Genomic DNA, 12,757 nt, shown 5'->3' with positions numbered 1-12,757 from the left:
TATTACAGCGCTTCCAGCAATCGTCTGAAGTACTACCATGGTGTCTACACTGACATTTTGGATATTTTACTGGTGCATGCTTAACGTTCCTTGAAGGAATCCTGTACTGTTTTGTCACAGTGTGGAATGAGCGTGTGGTTCCGTGAGAATTTTCAGCCACGTTTCCTTAACGCTTAAGCATCCTGTCCATAGGAACTCATGAGACACTTGGGGCAGCTGCCTGGGTACTCTCCTTTAAGCAGTTTTGAACCGCTTAATGTTCAGCTTTACGAAGGTGCTTGTAACTGTACCTACACACGTTTTTGTAAAACTGATCGCTAGGGAATGCCACGATAGGAGACTTTTCCTTAAGAGCTCTTAAAAATGGTTTATTCCTTTAAAATAAATAAAGCACAAACCCTTATTTACATTTTGGATCTTAAGTTTCAGATATTTCATATGTGAAATACTTTGTTCTATTACCTTCAGCACAATTTGGACTATTGATGAAAGCTTTGTATTTCTCCTAGAATTACTTGCAATCTGTTAAATTAAAAAAAAAAATTGTGCAGGAAGGAAAGAGGAGCATTTTTGAGATATGATTTTGTATATAATTGCTAATACTTCGGGCATCTGCAGCAGGCATTTGGGCAGAATGTTTTTTTCCCTTCATGTGGGTATACAGAAATAGAACAAACATCACAGCAGTTGAAAAGTGTGCGTATATTCTTCAAATTCCGTTTAAAAAAAAAAAAAGTACAGTTCTTGAAATCTCAGATTTAAATTACGTTTGGTTTTGGATTGAATGAACTGAATACTTAACTAAAAGATTATTTCTAAATTCTGTGGCCTGTATTATGGAAGATGTTAGAAATGGATGATGATGGTGTTATTTTGGCATGTAATTTTTTTTCTCTAATGTGCTTTTCATCTTTTTTTCTTAGCTGTATGAATGCTTTTATGAAACTGTTTCAGATTATAGTAAATGACTGCTAACCTTTTAAAGAAGCTTAAATAAATCTTTTATTAGTCATATCACCCGTGCAGTAAAGGGAATGAACCTTTGAGTTAAATTAGGGAGAGTTGTTTATACAAGTAGATAAAAACACATCGCAAACCCAGCAAGAGTTCAGTAGCATGTATAAGTATTCCCCATACAGAAATGTCATAAAATGCAGTTATTTAAAGGTAGCGTGTAGTGTGTAATACGAGTAGATTTTAGTTTTAAAGGAGTTACAGCATTGAAATGTCTTACCTTTATGTGCATTTAAGAAGTAAATTCATATACAAAGGTTATGTGGATAGATTTGCAAGTCATTAATCATTTTTATGTTAGTAATTAACTGTTTCATTGTAGTTTTAAAAAAGCCTTCAGAAAGAATTTACTAGAACTATTTAAAAAAAAATTCAGTTATGAGTCATCTGTGCCTGTTGATGCAAGTGTTTCAGGGGGTTTGTGTTTTCGAGATCAATTCAAAGGTGTCTAAAAACTGCTTTTGTTGGGAGGAGTAAGGTGCCTTGAATTGATTAAATTATTTTGTGTTTTTACCTAGGTGATCGTTTCAGGTCAGTAATAGATGATGCGTGGTGGTTTGGAACAATTGAAAGCCAGGAACCTCTTCAGCCTGATTATCCTGATAGCTTGTTTCAGTGCTACAATGTCTGGTTAGCAAACTTATCTTCGATCTTTTATTTTAATTCGATATTTCATTTCAAGTCCTGATTGAAGCAACGTGCTTTCATTAAATTCAGTCATGCATCTCACTGTACTAGTTTATTAAAAAGCTTGATAGTATATAAACACGTTATCTTAAAAATATTAACTAATTACATTGTTTAAGCATTATTAGTAGGTAATTTTAATGTGGTTATTTTTAAGCTGGGACAATGGGGATACCGAGAAGATGAGTCCTTGGGACATGGAGCTGATACCAAGTAATGGTATGGTACATGAATAATTTAATTTGCCTTAAGAGTGTATATAAAGAAAGGAAAGGGTGTTATTTGATGTCACCAGAATAACTGTATTTCTCTTGGTGGGAGGTGGAGAAGGAACCCACAAATCATTTTCACTTGAAGATGATACTTCAAGTGAAACGTAGATGATGAACTTCATGATGAACATAGATGAACTGCCATCTTTCCTTGCCAAAAATGCTACAAAGACTTACAGCTGGTGGTCTGTAGAGACTTGAAGATAAACCTGTGGAAACTTGTGGCCCGAGTAAGCTTTGAGGAAGCTGATTGTTTTGAGACCTGTCAGCGTGCCTGCAGACATTCGGTGCATTGAAGATGCAACATGCGTGTATGGGGTTGTTTGATAATAGTAGGATTTGCTCCCTGTCGGGTCCAGAACCTCTAGTGGATAGACATGCCTGTGACGTACTGTCCACTCTGCAGCACTGTTCACAGACAACTGACAGAAAGAAGAAATACTATATTCCTACATTAAGCACTGAGGGATTTTTTTTCTTGAAGACGTCTTTAAAAATCTGCTAAAAAAATAGAGTAGAATCAGTGCTTTTCCACATGTTTTCTAGGAAACTTTGATAATTTTGTCAGCAAAAAATAATTCTTGTAAGCTATAGGCATGTTTCATTTCAACTTCTTATTTCCTTACAATCCTTTTTTTAATGAGTACCTCTTGACCATGAGGAAAACACAGTAGCACAGAAGCTAGAGTGGAGTGGTAATGTGTCAGAAACAAGTAACTAAAATAGCTAGCTAACCAAATGGGAACCTAAATGTGTTGCTGTGTCAAGAAATACTAACTTTTATTACACTTCCCTTTCAAAATAAGCTTGGTTAAAGAGGGAGCACTTTGCATCATACCCTGAAAATCTGACTGTAGTTACATTTTGAATTACCAAAGACAGTAGGTCCTCAGGAATGCCATGGTGATTTCAGTTCAATTTGCTTGCTCAGGAGTTTTGCTTTTAGCATATGACCTCACGAAAGTGTGGCAAGGTGGAATCACTACATAGTGGAGATTGCCTTTTGTCTACATTAAAGCTTTTACCTTAAGCTCTGTCTGAAAATCGTCCACCACAAATCCTAGGCTGAGTTACGTTACCAAGAATTTGGGCATTTTAAAAAAAGAAACAACTTAATAATGATAAAGGAGTGTCTTAATTCATCCTAAAATAAATTCTAGGTAGCTATTTGGAAGGCTATGAATCTTGTAAATGGAGAACTTGTGCACTGAACTGCATTAGGATGATTAAAATTTAACATACAACAATACGCACAGTGTATTGGATGCGCTCAAAACATTTTTGACCAAATTAAGAGCTATGAATTTCTGTTGTTTGGCAGAATGATGTTATATATCTTTGTATTAATTTTTCTTAGTTGAGTAAGTATATGTATTACATAAAATACAAGATGTTCTATTTAGTTCTCATGTTACATTCTAGCTGTATTTCCAGAAGAATTGGGAACAAGCGTTCCTTTAACAGATGATGAACGTAGAACGCTGCTCTACAAACCTCTGGATGGAGAGTGGGGTTCCAGGACCCGAGATGAAGAGTGCGACAGAATTATTGCAGGGATACACCAACTCATGACTCTAGGTAAATGCTGACTAATACGGGAAACATTCTTGTGTTAAATTTTGCAGACTGTGCTGATATATACTTTCCAATATACCAAAATCAGTGACTGTTTACGCTGTGAAAAATACACCTTTTGCCTCGGCTAACCGAAAAAGAAATTTCTCCATGTGAATTTTTTTCATGGTACAAGTACATGTAAAAGCTAAATTGTATCCTGTTTTCAAAGGTAACTGTTTTTTTGATAGATAATGTTGACGTATGCAAGGGGTTTGGTTTCTATATGCTAAAAACAGGTGCTTTGGCCGGGGGGGGGCAGGAGGGGGCGTGAGGGAAGGGGAGGGGAGGGTTGGGTTGAATTTGGCTACCAGAATCACTTGATTAGGGTTACAATTGGTTAGGGTTAAAATTATCAGACTTACGATGAGCAGAACGTTAGCTATATTCCAAGCAGAAAGAAGAATGTTATGTACTTACCTACAGAATGGATACCTGTGTGTAGATTTCGCCTTTATTAACCTTTTTTATTTTCCTTTCCTCCTCCCCCTTCGTCCCCTTACTTACATCTGGAAAACAGGAGAGGCTTGTTAAAGCAAGATATTGAGGATAAAGTAATTGATTAACTTATGAAAAGCTACTTGCTAGTTGGTTTTAGAGCAATTACTCTTTACAGGCAACTTTTGAAAAAATAAATGTCCAAGTTGTGTTAAATTAACAGTTACATGATCAAAGAGGAGATATGTCAGATGGAGATCTATTAGTGAAATATAGGCAGAATCACAATGCTGTTCTATGTTTTGTGATGTGTACTGTTCAACAGCAGTTTTTGGGGTAGCAGTGGTCATTAAATATGTAAATTATCACAGATTAAATGTTTTAACTGAATCTGAAGTACTTGAAGAAAGGTAAGACACTTAAGAGTCAAAAAATAACCTAGAAAATTCCCAGTCCTGAAATACTTCTAATATCTAAATAAGCTACATTATGTTTTCTTTGGTGACGTGTTGCATAAAAACCTCCTTTTCGCTTCTGAAAGAAAGGAAATAGCTATACAATACATTAATCTGAGTTACAGAATTATACAAAAACATGTAAGGAAGTGAGATTTTAGTTGTTTTCACTGTGTATACCGTCTAGCAGTAATGGTTTTTTATTTTGCATTATGTCGTGTGCCATACCATTTAATTTGGAATTTAACTGTAATGTATGCGGTGCCTGTCTATACAAAGTGCCAGTTGTTAGAACATGCGTAAGAGTAAGTTAAAAGTTTTTAACAGAAGAACAGTTTGTTTAGCAGCAACAACATCTTCTGTTTTTAAAGACTTGAGAGAGACTTTTAATTGTTGTTGTATGACTGCATTTTCCCTTGAGATAGCAGAAGTTAGAGTGATGTGTCTAAGCACATGTGATGCTTCTAACCATAGGAGGAAAAAAGAATTTTGTGTAGGTGCACAGACTTAAATTACTCTGAAGTCTTTTGGGTGCACTCAGTGGATTATAGTCGATTGGCTTGGGAAGGCTGCTTTGTTTTTTGGTGAGGACAGGAGGCTGTTTCTGTTTTATTTTGCATATTTTTTTTTTCCTCCATATCTTAATGAGATTGAAATAGGACTGTAACTTTTATGATAAGAATTTAATGAATTACTTTGTTTGAAATTGAGGGGATAGCAATATAAAACCAAATGAAATTAGTCTGCCTTGTAAGTAACAGTATATTGAATTGCAAATGTTAATCTGTATAATTTATGCATTTGAATCTACTATAAAATGTGCATATTTTTTCCATGCACCTCGCATGTCTGAGGAGCATGGTGCTTCATGCACAGCAGGCTGGCTAATTGCTACAGTGATTATACTTACAGTATACACCTCAGCAAGCACTTTCAAATGTAAAATACTACAAAGAGACTATGCAGAATTGTCATTGATTTTTTGAGGGTAATTGCTGTGTGCTTCAAACATGAAGAAATACCACGTTGCAAGGGAAAAAAACATCTTAAAACTGCTGAAGGACTGGTTTTATGTATATAACTGATTTTTCTTTTCTCTCTAGATATTGCTTCTGCATTTGTGGCACCTGTGGATCTTCAGGCTTACCCAATGTATTGCACAGTTGTGGCATATCCCACAGATCTCAGTACCATTAAACAAAGACTGGAAAGCAGATTTTACAGGTTAGATCCAAGTCTCAGTTACATCTGCGAAATACTATCAACCATGTTTTCAACAGCTGTTTGTCGTGTAGTACCTGGCTAGGAGATCGGTACAGATGTGCTCTTTCCATTTGTCTCACCTTCTATCCTTGATCTAGGTTTCCGTTTTATAAAACATGAACAAGGATTGAAAATCTCTTCTGCAAAATGCTTTTTAGAATAATGTGATATTCAAGTTCCTGTTTATACAAATGACTAGCCCTGTGTGAGATTCAAATTGCAGGACCAGAGACTAGGTCAGTAAAATGATTTTAGGAAAAAGAATTAAGTTTCTGCTTAATTATTTTTAAAGATTTAAAATTTAGTAAGACAAAACTTTAGACAAATATAAAATGTTACTGACCTCCTGTACTTCTAAAAAATCTTCCATTCCCCCTTTAAGAAAGTGCACAGAAAATAGAACTACTGAAATTGTTGGCCTTGACGTTCTGAATTGTGTGTTATTTGACGGGATAGTAACAAGAAATAACTGTTTTTACTTGTTGACAAAGTTTTGACCTTTTCCAAAACTGTGATTGCAGTCACTGACTTTTTTTTTTTAAATTATTTATTTATTTAGTAGTCAGTATTATCCAAGTTGGAGCATGTTCCTTTAAAATGCTTGTTTGCTTTTGGTTCTTGGAAAATCTCTAATTTTAAAACTATTTTCCCTCTAACGTTTGCATTGAGTACATGTGGATAGCATGTTGCTTTGGGTTTGAAAGTTGATTTGTAGTACTTTTTGTATACTAAGAACTGAAGGATAGCATCCTAAAACAAAATTACTTTTTCAGTTTCAAAAAGCCCTGGCTTTTATACATTATAGGGCTATAGTGTGCATGTATTGTTCCGTGTTAGCTCTGTGATACGAGATAATCCAGATTTAGCTTTCATAATGTACTGTTTTGTTGTCAGAGGTGGCAAGGAATTTTTAATCCCTCTTTTATTTCTTTGGTCAAAAGTAGAAGCAGTTATTTTTGGTGATCAGCATACCTCCTTTAGAAAGCCAGTTTTTACTAGCTTTATAGTATTGCCAAAGCTGGTAGGTCATAGGAGAATTTTATTCTGCCATGTATTCTGCTTTCCAGTAAAAATTTTTTCTTTACGTTCGGCAGGAGGGACTGTTCATACCACATGTGATGCCTTTGGTAGCTTTTCATAAGGCTTATCTTAGATCATGTTCTTCCCCTTAAGAAACAGGAGACTTAGCATACCTCTATGTAAATAAAAACCAAACTAGCAAACGAGTCTGGGGCCAAACTCTTCTCCGTGGTGCCCAGCGATAGGACGAGAGGCAACGGGCACAACCTGAAACACAAGAAATTCCGTCTGAACCTGAGGAAAAACTTCTTTCCTGTGAGGGTGACAGAGCACTGGAACAGGTTGCCCAGAGAGGTGGTGGAGTCTCCTTCGCTGGAGATATTCAAAAGCTGTCTGGACAGGGTCCTGGGCAACATGCTCTAGGTGACTCTGCTTGAGCAGGACGGGTTGGCCTAGGTGATCTCCAGAGGTCTCTTCCAACCTCAACTGTTCGGTGATTCGGTGAACAAACAGAAAACATCCTTCTCTCCTCGTCAATTCTGGCATATTACAGAACTAAATGTTGGACCAGCAAGCGCAATTAAATTGCATCTAAATGGTTATGGTACATTAAACATGTTAAATCGTTCCCCACTTCACTCTACCCTTTAAAAACAAATTGGGCAGCATTTTCTTTGTTTCATTGCGTTTTGCTAGTATAAAAGTGGAAGATTGTATATATTTGTAGCTTCTATGCTGTTCGAGATTTTCTAGGAAATAATGTTTTTTTTAATTGCATCTTTTTAGATTCTAATTTAATTTTTTCACTTATTTTTGAATGTGCCACTTTTTTCATAATGTTTGTTGCCATTCTGTAGTTAGGTCATTAAATCAGAGCTATGTAAAGGGTGAGGGAGAATTCTAATCATTGTCCACCTGTCAGCAAAAAATGCATAATTTTAGTACATATGTAGTACTATATTTCAGTCCTCAACTGTGACTTAAGAGGTGATTTATGCTGGGTTATGAATATCATAAAGGGATAATAAAAGCTAAAGACTTGCCAGTTAAATTTTCCCAAGAAGCGTAAGCTGTGTATTTTTAAAGCTATTTGCGTATTTATCACAGGACATACATGAGAGCGGGAAGCCTGAGGAAGCTGCCTGCTGCTGATTGTGTAGGGCCATTTACCTAAGAGTGTATTTTCTGATCTAATATAGAAAGATCATGAATGGGACAGTGCATTAGAGGAATTATGTAAGACCTTTTCTCTGATTTCATACACATTGTTAAAAATGTCTGTTTGATACTAGTTTCCCCCCCCCCCCCCTTCTTCCCTCCTTTCATACACAGGCGACTTTCTTCATTAATGTGGGAGGTCCGATATATAGAACATAATACTCGCACATTTAATGAACCTGGAAGTCCTATTGTCAAATCTGCCAAGTTTGTCACGGATCTTCTGCTACATTTCATAAAGTGAGTTGCTTAGTAGCTCTGATGGTTTTCCCATTGCTTACCAAGATATTTAGCTTTTTGAAATCTTAATTTTAAGACAGAGTAGTTCTAGAGCTGGAATAAGCCTGTTGTCTGCTCTTGGGGCAGAAACGAATAAAGTTGGTGTTGACAAAAGAAGAGCACATAAATTTGCAAAATATGATAAAATTTGTACTGCAGTTGATAAAATGCTGGTGGCTATGTTTCTTTAAAAAGTAGAGCATTTAATAGTGAAAAATAAGATGGATTTTACAGTTTAAAAATGACATTCTGTCATAAACTCCTAAAGAAGTTTTTTTCCAGTGAGTACAAAGAGTATGAAGTCATCATCGAAAGCACAAATGTACCAACTAAAAGGACATGTTTTATAGTGGATGGACTGGCATAGAACTTTTTTACTTCAGATGACTTCAAATGTTAGTCATGGGTCCGAGTATTTTTATGCAATGATATGTACGTTTGTAGGTACTTTAGGAGACTAATTTTAACTTTTAGTACTGCATGTATTAATATAATTGTGGGACTGAATTCTAAAGTCTTTATGACTGTTATAATCTGATTGAAAATGGTGTTTGACAGGCAAAATGAAAAATCAGGAGACTTTGTAGTTGACAGAGAAAAGGGAAAAATATTGCACACTTTTATAATTTTTATAAAAATTCTCTCATTCTTATAGAAAACCCCCCCAACCTGTGTGAAAAACCTCCTAGAAAGACTGCTGAGGGAAAGCAGGTCTCAATTTAGAAGTAATGTTTTCCTGTAGAGGTATTAAAAGACTGCTCTCTTTCAAATGTTTTTTTGGTGGTTCTTGTTAAAAGAAAAACGAAGTCAGTGAGAGAAATGTTTTGGAGCTCTCGTACTCTGTTAACATCTCCAGACCTGAAATTCTTGAGAGCTTACAGAGTATGTCCACTGTGTAGATTTCTTCTGTACAGTGAATGCTGTTGTTCTCACCTTGAAAAAAATGGCAAGATGTTTCATTATTTTAACAAAAATAACGTGACATTTTTCTTACTAAAATTAACATATTAAAACAGAGTTACTCAGTGTAACAATGGATATCGATTCTCTTTTTTATTTTGTGTTTTCTTAAAAACATAGCTGCTGCATTTCGAGCCATAACTAAAGCCAGACATACTTATTTGAAAACAAGATTTTCATTCTTTACATAAATCTTTGACATCGTACGTGCCTTTTGATTCTGATACTAGCTGGAGGGTAAAATACTGGAAAATACTTAGAAATGCTTCAGATGCTAAAAGTTTTAGTGAAACACATCTTTAGGAATAAGTACATGTTTAAAGAGCTTCCCTATACCTAATTTTGTTCTTTAACATCTTTGGTCCTGTGTGGCTTTTTTCAATTAATTAAACAGCTCAGGGGTTTCCAGAATGTGTATTAATTGATGTTGATGAATTAGTGCAACAGATATTTAATAATGACCTGTTACCACTTTAGCTTGTGCCTATTAATATACTCATTTAAGTGAACCAGTGATGCATATGAAGCCTAGACTTCCAGAAATGTTTAGGGATCTAACTCTAGTAAAAACCACTGCAGGCTGAGCCTTTGGCTCTAGCAAGAGTGAAAAAGCTAAATGCCTGTCACAGTCAAGGGGCTAGTCTCTAAGTTACTTAAGCCTGTTAAAAGCAGACAATCCTGTGATTCTTTTTTGTTGTTGTTGTTATTTCCCCTTCTCCCTCCTTGCCCTGGTATTCCTATTAGCATGTATTATGGATTAGGGTTCCAGTGCAAAGTTGCTTAGTGTGGCGCAGATTTTTTTTTTTTTTTGTGGTAGTCTCAAATTGCTACATGATGGAAAAAAAAACCCCGTTGAGTTTCTTTTTGTTTACTACTACCGGGTTTGTTGTAGAAGTTTGACATGTTCTACAAGAATCAAAACTAGGTATGTGCTGTGTTGAATGAGATTATGCAGGTCTAGAAACAATGGCAGTCATAGTCCTTCGAAAAGCAACAATTATTTGTCTAACTTCTTACGTTGTGGATGATACTACGTTACAGTGGATTTAATGTAATGGTGTAGTGTCTTTAAAGCAAGAACCCAAAAGCCCTTTATGTAGTATATTATTAATTTTTTTTTAATGCTGATAAAATTCATAGTTAAGGATTATGATTTTTCATTTTAAAACATTATCACTGTTAAGTGGTCTTTATTGTAGGGAGTTCAGATAACTTATTACAGCTTTTTGAACAAGATCAGCTTTTCTTATTGCTGTGTTCCTTTTAGAATTTCTGTGGCACTAATCACTTTATTTGGGAATGACTTCATAAATATTTTCCCTTTCCTAGTCAAAATGTAGTTGATCCTATAGGGGGAGATGAACAATAGATATTAAGGTGTGTGTTTCTTCTTACACAGAGACCAGAGTTGCTATGATATAATTCCCTTATACAACGCAATGAAGAAGAAAGTGTTGTCTGACTCTGATGAGGTAAGTGGTTGCGTCTTAGACACGGGCATTGCTAGACTGGAAAAGTGGGCCTGATGTCACTGTCCCACTTGATACAAAAGTACTGTGTTCAGTCACTGTAAAGGAGTAAGGAGTACTTTCCATCGTCAATTTCTTCTTGACAGCCAGGAAACTGGTAAAAAAAAAAAAAAAAAAACCCAACTTCCTCTGCTGTAGAGCACAGAGCTTAAATGCTTTATTGGAGAAGTCAGGTGATTCTTCAGACTTGAGAGGTTTTCAAAACTGACAATCATATGAAATGCTTTCCAAAGCACAGGGATAGAATTGCAAAGACTCATACTATAAGTGAAGTGTAAAAGGGCTCAGCTTCTCATGTGTATTTATATATTTTTTTAACCTTTTTATGTGACTCATTATCTTGCCCAAAGGAAGAAGAGAAAGATGCAAATATGCCAGGGACTTCCACTAGAAAAAGAAAGGTAAAATAATGTGTTTTTTGTTTGTTTAATGATTTATACCTCTGTAAATATTTTGAAACGCATTTGTAAAGAAGGGGATGTAAAACTGAAAATGTTCTATGATCATACAGTTTCAGCTTTTGAAAGTGTTGACCTTCTAGCGACTGAAGTGTTGTTGTAATGAGCTGTGGAATGTAAAAGTATTTTTGTCTGTACTTTTGCACGTTGCTTGTTAATTAGAATTTATATCCTGCAGTGTACTTTCTTCTTCTCATTCTGTAAAATTAGCTAGGTTTATTTTATGTATACACCAGACAACGTTGTCGTTTCAGGATCATCAGCCGAAGCGGCGGCTACGTAATAGAGCCCAGTCGTATGACATTCAGTCATGGAAGAAGCAATGTCAGGAGTTGTTGAATCTCATTTTTCAGTGCGAAGACTCTGAACCATTTCGACAACCAGTGGATCTCCTTGAATATCCAGTGAGTGTTTTAGAATAGGAATACTAGTTATAATCTCGTCGTTACTTTTGCTAACTGACCGTTTTTCCATTTCTTCTAATTGAAAATTTAGGCAGCTCTCTTAATGACAATTTTGTTAGCAGTTGGCTTGGTTGTCACCTGATAATATTATCATCTTCTTTTTTGAAGTAGTTTCACAATAAACTGTACATGTCTGTTCTCTTAAACATTTTAATTGCAAAATGGTTTTTTATATTAAGGGATGTCTTTGTTCTTGAGTAAATGACAGCTTGTGTAATGAAGATGCGCTTATCTTTCTGCGTGGAAAGCAGTCATGTGCGAAGCAACTATGATGTTTGGTTGTTGCTTGTGACACTTGTTGTCATAGCACATTTTTGTGTTTTTCATCTAAGTAGTAGAAAATAAAATTTTCTAACAGTCATCTGGGTTACTGGGGAAAAATTACCCATTTTTTTCTCATGAGTCTGAGTTCACTGAAGAACTGTAGTGAAACATTAACTGAATTAACGATGATTTTTCCCAGTTTCATTTTCCAGTGGATTTCCAGTGGTGATTTCAGTGGAATTCAGATAGCCATGAGAAACCACTGGAAGCTGCAGAATACTTTAACACAAAAGTCTTGTTGCCTTGGATCTCTTCTAGCCTTCTGCGCTAATTTTACTGTCAATAACAAAGCAAAGTTTTAGTATGCTTTCATTCCAGCATATCTTAAGTTTTCATTTAAAATATCATTCCAAGGTAGATTAACTGACGGGGAAATCACTGACTGAAAAGAAGTGCTTTTTGGCGGAAGTCACTGTTTGATCTGTCTTACCACCTCTTTAGCCATTGGGCATCATAATTTTTGAAGTAACCTGAAGATACTGCCTCAGCCAACTAGAAGTAGCCCCTTGTGTTTTAGGTGCTACAATGAGCTGACGGAAAGCACCTTACTACCCTCGGGGATGAAACAGTCTGCTTGCTAGCTTTCACAATTCTTTTTCACATTCGCAAGCGCTGACTCGCGCATGCAGGTTCCATTTGTTCTGATGGATTAAGTTAACTTCTTGTCAAACAGATACTTGAACTTTTTGTCATATGGATGTTCCTCTGTTTCCTCAGTAGTCTAGAAAAAAGCTCTGTCATTCATTTGAGGGGCCTATTTAA

General features: G+C 35.8%; 1 protein-coding gene across 6 annotated transcripts in view; it reads left to right on the top strand.

Annotated features, from left to right (window-relative positions):
• PHIP (pleckstrin homology domain interacting protein) overlaps positions 1-12,757 on the top strand; it is a 114,965-nt gene that overhangs the window by 91,192 nt on the left and 11,016 nt on the right. For all 6 annotated transcript variants that reach the window (XM_068937597.1, XM_068937595.1, XM_068937594.1 and 3 more), the window contains 8 exons: positions 1,533-1,644; positions 1,859-1,920; positions 3,396-3,551; positions 5,584-5,704; positions 8,096-8,221; positions 10,620-10,692; positions 11,100-11,150; positions 11,462-11,611. In XM_068937597.1, the coding sequence (XP_068793698.1) occupies positions 1,533-1,644; positions 1,859-1,920; positions 3,396-3,551; positions 5,584-5,704; positions 8,096-8,221; positions 10,620-10,692; positions 11,100-11,150; positions 11,462-11,611 (851 nt within the window). The remainder of the gene's footprint in view (positions 1-1,532; positions 1,645-1,858; positions 1,921-3,395; positions 3,552-5,583; positions 5,705-8,095; positions 8,222-10,619; positions 10,693-11,099; positions 11,151-11,461; positions 11,612-12,757) is intronic.

This window comes from Struthio camelus, chromosome 3, assembly GCF_040807025.1.
Source record: "Struthio camelus isolate bStrCam1 chromosome 3, bStrCam1.hap1, whole genome shotgun sequence".
In the NCBI taxonomy this organism is placed as follows: domain Eukaryota; kingdom Metazoa; phylum Chordata; class Aves; order Struthioniformes; family Struthionidae; genus Struthio; species Struthio camelus.
Note: the sequence above shows the minus strand (reverse complement) of the source record. Positions and strands in the feature narration are given on the sequence as shown.